At 45.3% G+C, this 12,510-nt stretch overlaps 1 protein-coding gene across 10 annotated transcripts in view; it reads right to left on the bottom strand.

Moving 5' to 3' along the window:
• The window catches only part of CLYBL (citramalyl-CoA lyase), a 190,095-nt gene that overhangs the window by 17,315 nt on the left and 160,270 nt on the right, over positions 1–12,510 (bottom strand). For 2 of the 10 annotated variants that reach the window (XM_063392357.1, XM_063392355.1), the window contains 2 exons: positions 11,230–11,284; positions 7,513–7,612 (listed from right to left, as the gene is read on the bottom strand). In XM_063392357.1, coding sequence (XP_063248427.1) covers positions 7,513–7,612; positions 11,230–11,284 — 155 coding nt within the window. Of the gene's footprint in view, positions 1–5,493; positions 7,613–11,229; positions 11,285–12,510 lie in introns of those variants that run through there. The other 8 variants (XR_010079688.1, XM_063392360.1, XR_010079689.1 and 5 more) reach the window with 6 other exon arrangements.

Here is a 12,510-nt window from a genome sequence, read left to right as displayed (position 1 = left end):
AACTCATCTCATTGTGCAACTGGTCTTCAATTAGATTCTTTCTTGTTTTACAAATAGTGAGGATGCTCATGGATGCCGAGAGCAAGGGATGACTCCACTGCAGGGTATGAGGGAATAGGCATGCATCTGTCCTCTCCACCCCCATTCCTCAGCCATTTCTCAGCCACTCTCTACCAGTAATTCCCCACCTCTTTGGCCACATCTCTGTTAACATCTGCTTTGCAAGTTGTTTTACATGCCCTTCTACTTTTGCTTGGAGTTGGCTCTTTGTTCAGGCTGCTAACTGGATGCACCAGGGGAGGAGTAGGTAAGGGCTTCCCCGGACAACTCCAGACAAAAATCACCTCAGCTGAGCTCTTGCCACGGGAAAAGATGGTTTGTCAGATATTCTAGGACTGAATGGGAGGCAAGCATGGAAGGGCACCTGTAAAAGCAGAACTCAGTGTGTTCTGCCAGCTTCTCTTCAAATGCCATCAGGAACCTCAGTGATGCAAAGAGGAGCACGTTGAACTCACAATGCACTTGGGCTTCAGCCCTGTGTTTATTTCTGTGGTAACAGACACAAAATATGGTGTAGAAGTAAAAAAAGTCTTCTTTTGCCCATAACACTGACTTATAACTAACTTCAGCTCTCTGCTGATGTCTGCCCTCCTTTTGTGCATGTTGACTGTATCTGGAGGGAAAGCCATGGCTTCTATTTTCATACTTGGTTCTCACATGAAATAATGGGGGGGAGAGGAGGAGGGGGGAAGATGCAGCTGCAAAAACAGTCAGTGAAACATAAAAATCCCTATTGTTTTGTTGTAGTTCTCGGTGCCCTTCAACTTCTGGGCATGGACAAGACCTCCCCCTGCTCAGGTTCAACATGCAGGGGAGCCTTGAGGCTCAGAACTCCCTTCCTATTTTTGCCTAAGCCTTGCCGTCAATTGTGCTTTTGTTCATGGAAAAAAAAATAGCCAAATGCATGCTAATTTATAGCCAGGGAAACAATTTAAAAAAAGTTTATTATCCTTTCCCCCCTGCCTCTCAAATGGAGTGTTACAGCAGCAGGGTTTTTTGGTAAACTTGACACAAACTGATGTCAGTGATGGGGGAGCAAGGCCAGGAACCAAGCAGGTTCTTTACATCTTCCCTCCATGTGAGATGGGACAGCCTTCCAATTTTCTCTGCCTATACTCAGGAACATGCATGCTTTAGGAAAACCTAGGGACAAAGACACATTTTTTTCCTTAGGCATTGTCAGTAAATGTGTTCTGTACACATCGCCCACACATACCCACTTTAAAAAATGCATGTTAAACATTAAAGAAAGAATTGCCTAATATAGCCACAATGTAGAGACATATTTACCTTTTATTACTGAATATACTGTGTGCCTTCTTCTGTAAATTATGGCATATTCTTAATATTCAACAAAAGGTTAGACACCAACTAGTCCATATGGTGAAGTAAGTTAACCCAGCTTGCCTCTAGATTTTGCAACTCTTTGCAAACCTTATAACTGGATCAATAGAGGGTTTGCCATTAGCACAGGACTGGCCTTTTCTTTCAGGAGGAACTGTTTTTTTCAAAACTCATTTTAGAAAAAGCAACAGATGTCTCTCCCAACTGCATATTTTAAAGTGGTCTCTGAGCTGAGTCATGATGTGGAATTGAAAGTGCCTGAATGCTTTCAAATGAGCAGGTAGCTTTCACAAGGGCCCCAGAAGTCACACAGGGCAGGCAGGGATGGGCAGCCTCTGCAGAGTGAGCTCCTTTTGGGGCATCCCGTGGGCAGAGACCACAGCTCTTCCTTGCACTCCCACCAAGTACCACAGACTGTAAACTGTAAACTGTGTTTTACTGTCAACTACTGGAAGTTTCTTCCACTAGTTGACAGTAAAACACAAACTGTTCACTGCTGACCCAAATGCTGATGATTTAAGAGGGTGGAAGTGATTTATTCCCCTGGCCTGTGCTCTCACTCAGTAATATCACTGATGTAACCAGACAGCCCTTTCACGTCCACTGCCACTGGTTTCCCTCTCATTTTGCAAGTATTTAATTCTGTATTGTATGAGCAGAGGCTTCTCGGTGACAAATCTGGAGGCAGGGCTGTCAGTGATGGTCAGATTTGCAGAGATACATGCTCTACTGACTGGATCTGAGCTGCATCTTCACACAGAGCAGGACATGGAGAGTTCACATGAAGAACCTCCAGTGGCATCCCATAGAGTGACAGACAAGCACAGACACTACTTAATATATTAAGGACTACTGCAAAAGCAGGCCAGGAAGGAAGTCAGATATCTGGAAGCCTAGACTAGGTCTTCCCAGCAGCATGAACATTTGCCATAAATTCTAGGTTATTGCAGGCATGTGTCACACAGAGACAAGTCTTTTACCTTCAGAAAGTTTCAGTTCAGAAAATTCTTAACTGTTGTTTGTGCTTGATAGCACAGTTTTAATAACATTAGCAGCACTAGAAGAAGTAGGAATAAAATTTTAAACATAAGATCCAAAGCTACATGGAGTCACATTTTAAATTACAGAGGCCCAAGAAGGTAGCATAGGCATTTATCACTCCTCATTCTCATCAGGATGATCAGTTTCAAATGATGCCAGCAGGCAGTGGGCACCTTCAACAGCTTTAGAAACAGGGCTCTTGCACTTCTGAAGAAATCATTCTGAGCATCACCTTACGGTACTGGCTTTGATATCACATATTGGGAGCTTCAGAATCAATTGGGGAACCAATAACCCTAAACACAGTGAAGCTATCTGATCTCTCCCCTGCTTGCAGTGTGGGCACACGCAGGACATTTCCACTGTGCATCCCATTCCCTGCGCCCTCGTGGGAGGAGGAAAGCCCCCATTCTGTTCTCACTGAGGGACACCCGGTGCTGGGAGCCAAAGGGAGGTTTGAGGAGCACCACCAGGACAAGACCAAGTGGGGACGGTGATGGGGAGGCAAGGTGTGTTGGAAATGGAGAGCACTAATTTCTGTGCTGTCCCTTGCAGGCACTGCTGGTGCCAGTGTGTGTGTGTGTGTGTGTGTGCGTGTGTGTGTGTGTGTGTGCGTGTGTGTGTGTGTGTTTACCACTCTGCAGGTGGCCTTTCCGTGGGCATCCTGGTCCCCCTTAAGGGATACTGTGTGTCTGAGGGTGGCTGGAGGAGACCGTTCGTGTGACAGAGTAACGAATGTGATTAAATCACTTCTTCCTCCTTCTGCCTTCCTTCCCCTTTCCTTTCCCTCCTTCCCTTTCTCCTTCGTGTCCAGGGCTACTGGCAGCAGCCCAGGAAGTCATGGGACTGTCCCGATCCCTGCGGGGCCAGGGTCTGCCCTCCGTCCGTCCGTCCGTCCATCCATCCATCCACCCACTCACCCATCCGTCCCACGCTGGGTCTCGGGGCTGCAGCCCGCCGCTCCCGCGGCGGTGCGGAGCGCTCCGGGAGTTTCCTGCTGCCCCCGGGCACCGCTGACCCCGGTTCTCAGCTCCGGGTGGGGAGGACACCCCTCCCATCTGTGGGCACCTCCAAAGCACCCCAGAGCCACCCGCAGGGCTCCCCCCGCCCCTCCGGGCGCTGCTCCCCTCCGCAGAGTGCGCGGCTCCCCAGCCGCAGCAATGGGGAAAAACAGAAAATAATGGACTTTATCCGTAGAAGATAATGGACCCGCACGAGCTTTTATTCCCTTCTATCCACTTTTTAATCTTTATAACAGTTGTTATAAACCAGCTCTGCCTCGGGGCTTTGCCATGCTCTGAACCTGAGGGAGGTGCAAGTGGGAGAAGTGGGTTGGAGGGATGGGATGGATGAAATGCAGTCAAAGTTGTTTTCCCCCCGCGCCCCCCCCATTCCTCCTATTCAAAATCAGAAATTACTGCCCGAGGAGCAGATACTCCGTTTTATTGGCTCGTAAAAAAAAAGTTTTCAAAGCCTAATTTCCACCAGATACATTGATTTTCCGTTGAAAACAGAATTAAAACAATACGCGCGAGTAGGTCCATTAAAGCTAAACCATGTCTGGCTGTTAATCACGGGAGGGAAGGATTAGAAAAGTCAGTAAAGGAGCACTGGGTTTGAAACGCAGAATTCCGGAGTTTAGGAAGAGTAAGCTCAGAGGGGGCTGAAGCAGCTCAAGAAACAAGGAGAAAGCCTTAATAAGAGTTAACATTCAGTGTCGGGTTACTTCTCGATATCGCAAGGAATACACCGTTCCTGTAAGGGATTTATGGTTGTGAAATGCATCCCTTGCTAAAATACCGTTTGGTGTTCGTGTCGAAGAGAAAACCAAAACAATCAGTTTTTCCTTTTAAGTCCCGATTTCAAAACAAACCCCAAACCAACCAACCAACCAAAGAACATACCCCAGAAAAATCCCACTAAATTTCCAACCGCAGCTTTGAACAGCTTTGCTGGCGATATTTGCTTCAAACCTCACAGGCGCAGTACCCCGGTGCTCCCGAGGTCTCCCTGCCCTCCCTTCCCCCTTTTCTGCTGCTTGGAAGGTCGGCAATGCCCGGCTAAATAATTGCTAGAATTCGGAAAAAAAAAAAAAAAAAAAAAAAAAAAAAAAAAAAAAAAAAAAGCGCCAGGAAAATGCGCACCAGCATTCAGGTGCTAACCTACTTATTTGAAAGTAATTTATTTTCCATTTTGCCCGTTTTCCCCCTTTAAAACAGAACGCTGAAAGAAAGAATAAGTGCTTTAACATTTCAGTGTTGTGCTCTGGTAATTACTTTTTCACTTTTCCCCTAAGTTCCAATGTGAAAACCTCACAGGGGGGTCTTTGCTGTAGCAGGGCTACAGTTCCCAATCCCGAGCGCAAGATCTGCAATTACAAACCCATTCGGTGCCCTTCCCTATCATTAATATGCACAAAATCCTGCTGCTAATCTTATAATCTGTTTTGTTTCATCAATTGCTTGCCTAGCACCAGGCGGGAAAGAAAAAGAGAGAAAGAAAAAGAAAGAAAGAGAAGAAGAATAAAGCCGGAAAACCACGGAAAGCTTCGGAAAGTAAACGGAAAAGCCCAATAAATCGGATTTTATTTTTGATAAAGCAAAAATCGTTAAGGCTGTTAAAAGGAAGCAGGATTTTCCGCTGGAGGGGTGGGTGTCAGGGAAGTGTAAGGAAAAAGCTGAATATATCCAGGATTTTATTTGCATATTCGATTTCTCCGCGTACGGGTCACGAAGTTCCCTAAGCAGTGAGCTGCGGGGGAGGGAGGGGGCGCGTAGGAGAGTGTATCGCTGTCTGTCCCCTCACTTTGCGGGGAGAGGAGCGCCGGGCGCGGGCGGGAGGTGGGTGCGGGCCGGGGGCGCTCCCCGCGCTGCCTCCGCGGCCGCGCAACCCCCGCGGGCTCGGCACGCCTGGCCAGGGAGAGTTCAGGAAAAGAAGGAAGACATCAGCTTTTGAAATCGTCCTCATCCTGCTCCTCCCTCCCCCCGCTCCCTCTTCCTGCGCGGTATTAAGAATAAAACCATCTACGCGACACGCGTCCTATTGAGATTAATGCAAAAATTATGCCAAAAAAAAAAGGAAAAAAAAAACCCCAACCAACAAAAAAACCCCCAAAAAAACAAAAAAAAAAAAAACAACCCCAAACAAGCCTTATTTCATATATCTTATTCTCCGTGCCCCGCGCCAGGCCTCGCCGCCGCCTTGCCGTGCACCTGATGATTTATTAACGCAATCTGCGGGGAGAGAGACACGCGTGCCCGGCTCCGGCTCGTCCCAGCTCATCTCCTAAGTAATTGTTTCTCATTAGTTCTGATAATGTTTTAATAGTGCTGCCCATAATTCACTCAGCCTGGAATTAATAACGGAGGGTGTCCTGAAACGCGCGGGGATGAGGGGGAGCTGCAATATAAGCAGGTAGTCTTTAATTAATCAGATTAGCCCGGAGGTCCCCGCGCTGTAAGGGATCCCCCGGCGCAGCGCCTCGGACGGGACCCGGGTGGCGGGGGGGAGAGACGGGGGCCGGGCTGGCTGCTCATCCCCGAACTCCGCCGAGGGCTGCGGGGGCTCTGCCCCGCCGGGGAAGGACGGAGGCGGGCGGCTCTCCCGCTGCCCGGGCCGGCCCGGCCGTGTCCCCGCAGTGTCCCCGCCGTTCCCGGGGGAGCCGCGGAGAGGCGCTCCCGCCGCCCCCGCCCTCCCTTTCCTCGTTGCTTCCACGCGGGCCGGATGGTGGGGTTCTTCCTCCCCCCCTTTTCCTCTCCCCTTAATTAAAACAAAAACACCCCCAAATAAGTGAAATCGCTGCTCGGAGACGGAGAGGAAACACACTAAGCGAGGAAACGGGAGAAATAAGGCACTGTGGCTCCATACGTGAAATGCCCACGGAGGCGGTGAGAAATGAAACTAAAAAACAACTGTTTTCTATTTACAATTTTAAATAAACAGAACAGCCTTCCCCGCGGTGTTTGTCTAAGTGCAGCAGCATTGCTGCTGTGTAGGTCATGAAAAGGTTGGTGCATAGTTTAAAACTTCCCATTCTGTTAATTTCTTAAAGAACAGTCGTTCATAGTCTGAGCACAAAAGCTCATGATTTAATGAGGAACAGAAACAAAATCTCTGATTGTTGGTGTTTCAAACTTCATTGGAGTCCTCTGGCAACCACAAGTTGATCCTCTGCAGCTTCAATACCCTTTAGCCCTCCATATAAGAGTACATGCTGAATAGAGGACAATGCCTGGTTGTTATGTTTATTTACCCTTACTACAAGCTGGGTTAACCTCTTCAAAACAGCTTTACTAAGCCCGTTAACCATACAGCCCACATGATCTGTAGCCGTATCCCTAATGTGATGTAAATCTGACTCGAGACCATATGCACAAGTTCTGCTGCATTGTGTCTCCAAAAACTACAAGTTTATTGCCGTCCAACCCTTCCCGGGCTGGACGCTTCCAGGAGGAAACTCTCTGAATAGCGACTGCTTAAAAAAAAGAGAAGAAAGTCAAGAGTCCTGCATTGTTGGAGCATTATTTTTAATGGCTGTTGCACATCTACAGAAGGGCGGTGCAGGGTGAAAGCAAAGCTCACACGGGGTAAAGATTTTCATTGCAATTATTTCAACTGGTGTGTAATTATTCGAGCCTTTTTCCTTTCTGCTGGGAGCTCTGCATCAGAGTGGGAAGAAGCACAGAAAGAAATAGAAACAATTGAATTAGTTTCCATCTGCTCTTTTAACAGAGCTCAGGGCTTATGTTTTGCCTTTCTCCTTCGTGAAGTCATAATCCCGCATTTGTAGTAATTACTGTGATGTCACGGATCTGGTGATGTAACTTCATTGCAGGCTAGGATAGAACATGGGCCATGCAGGAGTGAGCAGTGGTTTGAGCTGGGAATAGTTTTAGTAATTAGCGATTCCGACAAGCAAACTATGACAGATCTGCAAAATGGAAATGAATTCCTATTTAAGCCTGACGTCTTTAATTTTCCACCTTCCCCCCCTCGCCCCCATCCCCAAGTATTATAGTCATCTTTTAAAAACAGCTACTGGGGCCCCATGGCGAGAGCTTCATTTACCAGCTCATTTTTTCTTGATGGCTGTGGCAAGTGTAACAATGTTCTGTGCCTGCTTCAGTAATGGCATGTCGATCATGCTCCCACGGAAAGTAAACGCTCCCTGGAAAAGAGAGAATATGAACTTCCTGAGACACCTTTGGAAATTGTAGTTGGCGTATCTTGTTCTTTACAAACACATCTGTTTGCCAAGAAACATCATCTCCCGTAGGAATCCTGAAAAAGTTTTAGGAGACAAACTGATCGAGACAGGGCAAGTGCATTTAAGGAAATGTGAAGAGCAACAAGCTCTCCAAAGGGGAGGCAAAAAGAGAGAGGAAAGAGAAGCCCAGGGTGCAGCTGTCCTGTTTCAGCCTCTCTAGCTGACAGACACTGAGGGCCAAGAGCAGTGAGGCCGTGTGTGCCAGCTGGGGAGAGGGGCTGGCAGACACCACACTTGGGGGCAGCTCTGTTCCCCACCTCCAGCATCACCATCCAGCATCCATCCAAGGCTGTGCCACATGGCCAGGGGCAAACTGCCTGCACACAGAGGGCAAAGCCAGAAATTATCTTTGTCAGTAAACAGTAATGGGTGTTTGTGGGAGTGGAGGGAAGTTTTCTTGACTTGGGGGTTTGCTGAGATTGTGCTGCTGCTGCATCTCTCCATTATGTCTCTAGTGTTAAAGATAGGCTGGGCCTGTGCCGAGGGCAAGGGACTGGGATGAAAGCTGAAATAACCAAGTGGGTGGCACAATAATACTGTCCAAATCTCCTCTGGAGCCAAGGTAAAGCCCACCTGAGCACCACATACAGGGAATTTCCCCAAATGGATGCAGAAGTACTCTGTGTGCCTTAGCAGTGGTAATCTGAGAGTCAGGATAGGTTTCAAAAGTTGCTTTGTATTCCTAGGGATTTTTTGTTGGTACCATGGTGACAAGTTTAAAACAATTAACTATGAAGCATAGTTAAATCTTCAACAAAAGACATTAAATATGTATTTAAATAGTGCTTTAAATAGTGCCAAACCTGACTTGTTCCCTTAGATACTTTAATCCCTACGTGTCTCTGAGGTAGGATTTGGAAGATAAAACACTGCATTAAGACATGCTAAAGTTCAATAGACAAAAAAATCTTATTTGCAATTCTAACAGCAGTTAGAATTAAATTGCAATTAAAAAAATCTCAAACAACAAACCCAAAAATCCAAGTGCAAAGGTGCGATCCCTTCCCTGAAGAGTTCAGAACAGAGGGCCTGGCCCCAGTGCTGCACAGGCGGCTCTGTGAGGCACTGCACACCCTTTTAATGTCCTGCTGCCTTCGATGCGGGGTCACAGGCTGGCCTGGGCTTTGACAGTGAGCAAGGATAACCAAGAGCAAGGTACAGTCCACAGCAACACGTGTGTCTGTGCATGAGCACTGAGAGAAATCAGAGCAGAACAAACCTTTTTCTGGTTTTCATTTGAGGCTTAACAATTATTTCTGGAGGACTCCAGAAAGTAAAGTGAAAATATAAGCCATTTACAAAAATATTTAGGAAATGTGTTGCTCCAGTGGCCTATCTAGCCAAACTGAAGCAATATTAATTAAATACTAAATCATGCTCTGGAACAGTTAAGACAAAAATCCACCTTAAACAGTAATCTAACAAATCAATATTCTTGTATGTAAGAGCAGGCTGTATTAAAGCCATGGAAAACAAAATAGTAAAAACCATTATTTTATTCAAAGTCGATTTTTCTACTACAAGTTGCAGTATTTCAGGTAGGTTTGAGAATGGGACTGACAGATACTCAAGGACTGGTGCTTCAAATTGAATTTTTTTTGTTTACAAAAAATCAAACAACAGCAAACAATCAACCCTACCTTACCCCAACACCATTATTATTATTATTATTATTATTATTATTATTATTATTATTATTAACCACTTCTAATTATAGCTACATCTCTGTAATTTTCAATTATACTTCTAAAACTTTAAAGAAAATGCAGTCTCAAACTCTTCAATTTATTAACTGTTGGGAAAAAACCCTCAGAACTAAGTAAATATTTTATGGCAGAGGACTTATTTGGAATAATTCAGGTCTATGCAGTGATCTCAAACTGCAAGGTACGTTTTTTTAACTGTAAGAAAAACAAGGTTTACTTGTCCTTTTTTTTCCTGTAGGCATTCAGTAATGCCCATTCAGTAATAGCTAATTCAGTAGCAAAATAAAGAGTAAGGCTAATTCAGTAACAGCTCTTGCTTACAGAAGAAACTTGCATGTGGGATGACAGTCATAAGCAGAAATATGTTCAAATCTCAAATCATCCTTCCTAGTTCTGTGAAAGGCTGACTTAGGAGTAGTTATCCTAAGTAGCTGCAATGGTTAGCAGAAAGAGATGGGTGCCTAGAAATGTCAGTTCTGATCTCTGGTGGTCCAAACCATGGCTGGGAGGGTCTCAACCCTTCCAGCGACTGGATACAGAATGATCTAAAGTCAGATGCCCCTGCAGGGACCTAAGCTGTACCATGATAAATCTGGGTCAGAATGTCTTTTTTATAAAGCAATAGCTAATTAAACAGCATGCTTGTTCTCTCTTCATTAAAGTAGTATGTTTTAAAGGAAAACAGGCTAATGGTGTGTATATGGACACACAAACATTGAACCACCACGTGAGAAACGCCATACATTCCCTGCTTGTCAGTGTGCAGCTGTACTTCGGGTTGCTAGGAATTTGAATTCTTAAAGGAAAAAAATGCCTTTTTTTCCGCCTAACAGCAAAGGGTAGCATGAAGTTGGCTTCTCTGCCTGTTCACTCTGAGGCTTATTTTCCCCCTGCTAATTTGCAGTGTTGAGCTAAAGTCCAGAAAAAGAAACCAATTTTAATGCCATTGAATATACCCTATTCACTGACTCTCTTTCCACCCACAGGTTTCAACAGATAGGAAATACCAGTAATTACAGCTTTGTCCCCATGCTCTCTTTTCCAATTCTGCTAGATGAAATTTGCCTCTAGCATTCTTTTGATTTTCTCTCACGTGAATATAAAGAAAACAAGCCTTTCTATAAACACCATTTGCTTTGATAGCATTAATCTGGGGATTAATTTAGTCATAGATCTAAATTTTCTTTTTGGCTAATTTTCTCAACAATCTCACACTTCCAGCCTGTACTTAGATTTCCAGTAGTTCAACTATGGGACCAAGGGCCTGCTCTTAAGGAAGCGTGCAGCATGAACAGGAGCAACGGCAGGTGGGTAATGCAAGGCAGGGACTTGCATCCATTGCATTTGGTGGTTCTTGCTCACCATGCAACCACATAAATCATTCTCAGGGAGCCTTTTCAGAAACCTGTAAAGGGACTCTATCATCAGGCTAATCAAATGTGTCAGACCTGTCTTGGGAAGAGACAGGCTCCCCCAGGTAAAGGCTGATGGAGAAGTGGGGAGGAAGACCTGCCACAAGGCAGAGCTGCAGATGATGGGCACAGCCTCTGGGTGACAATACCTGGATGCAAATAACTCAGCTGGGATGAGAAATAGGGCAATGGAGGACAATTGTGGCACTCACCAGATAGCAGTCTGGAAGTCCAGCCCTACTGAGGAATGGGCAGATTTGTGGGACAAAGACTCTGCCCCTGTTTAAAGCAATGCAGCACAGATTCTGCTGTGCCTGTTCAGTGCCACCCTTCATGCAGCCACACAGAGAATGTGCTGAAGGCAAAGCCCTAGGAGAAATGGGGTGACTTTGGCACTCACCACTCTGCAGAGCATGGGAGCTGCAAGGGCACTTTGGCTGGTTCACGCTGTACAGCTGTGAAGGCAGCACAACACAGCAGAAGGGTTTGTAAATACAAAATGTCCATGCTCCTGCAGTCTGATTGCTCTACAGCTCTGTCAGGGCAGACTACCAAGGAGGAATCCAGGCAGAAAGTGAATGAACAGCATTCCCTGTTGGGTCACAATGCAGACTATCTAAAAGTCCTTCACAATTGATTGACAAGCAAGGAAAGACTCAAGGTTTTTCCTTCTGGCCTGAAGTATTATTCACTATGATATTTAATGCTCTATTAGGGCAGTAGTAACATTTTTAAAAAGTAACAGCAATTTATGCAAGACACAGGCCAGGCTGAGTAAGGTCTTAACAGCTCTACTTCAACTTTCAATATATCCTTAAAGTGCTGTGAGGATGGAAAAAAGAAGATTTGGCAGATACAGAAAACAGCTTCAAGTGAATTAAAATTATAGATAGCTGATAGGAGGGGCTTTGTTTGTTTGTTTTCTCAGAAGGTAATGGCAAATGATAGTCTTGGAAAAATGGGAATTGAGAACTGTCAGCTCCAAGTGATGCAAGGATCCAGCCTACAGGCAAGAGAAGCCATAAGGCATAGTTGACAGAACAGTCATTTTCACAGGTCAGGACATGAAGATATAGGCTTATAACAAAGAAGGGAAAATCAGTTGTGCAATAAGAACAACAAATACAACAAATTTCTAGATGGTTGTGGAGAGACTGAAGAGATGCAGAACCAAACTTTGTAACACACCAGTCTGGCAGATTTTATGCTTGTATCATATGAACTTCCTTTTAGATAAATGCAGCCACTGCAGCACAGCTCAGACCTAGCAAAGTTCAACATGTAATTGTTGAACTTGTGGAATTGAGGGTTCTCTTTCTAAACAGCTTAGAATACACCCTGGCCACATGCTGCCATGGATCCTGAACATGGCTCTTGGTTTGTCTGTATGTCATCCTTAAAGATTTCCTTTACCTATAAGAAATGACATGTATCAAGTCACAAAAAGAGTGTCACTGTTGGTCTGTCATTTGCCTTGGCAAAAGATGAACGCATTAATGCAGTGTTCCCTAAGAACACAAAGACCTCCTCTTTTAGTGCATGTCCCTTCTGTATTCGGGAACATTTACTTTGTGAAACTTTTGGGAGTAGTTAAGAGCTTGTCAAATCTGTAAGACCATTTCATAACCAGAGGAATACTGGTTTTTAGTGGCAAGAAGCATTTTACCTTTCTAGAAGTTAA

This window comes from Prinia subflava, chromosome 3 (assembly GCF_021018805.1).
Source record: "Prinia subflava isolate CZ2003 ecotype Zambia chromosome 3, Cam_Psub_1.2, whole genome shotgun sequence".
NCBI lineage: Eukaryota > Metazoa > Chordata > Aves > Passeriformes > Cisticolidae > Prinia > Prinia subflava.
Note: the sequence above shows the minus strand (reverse complement) of the source record. Positions and strands in the feature narration are given on the sequence as shown.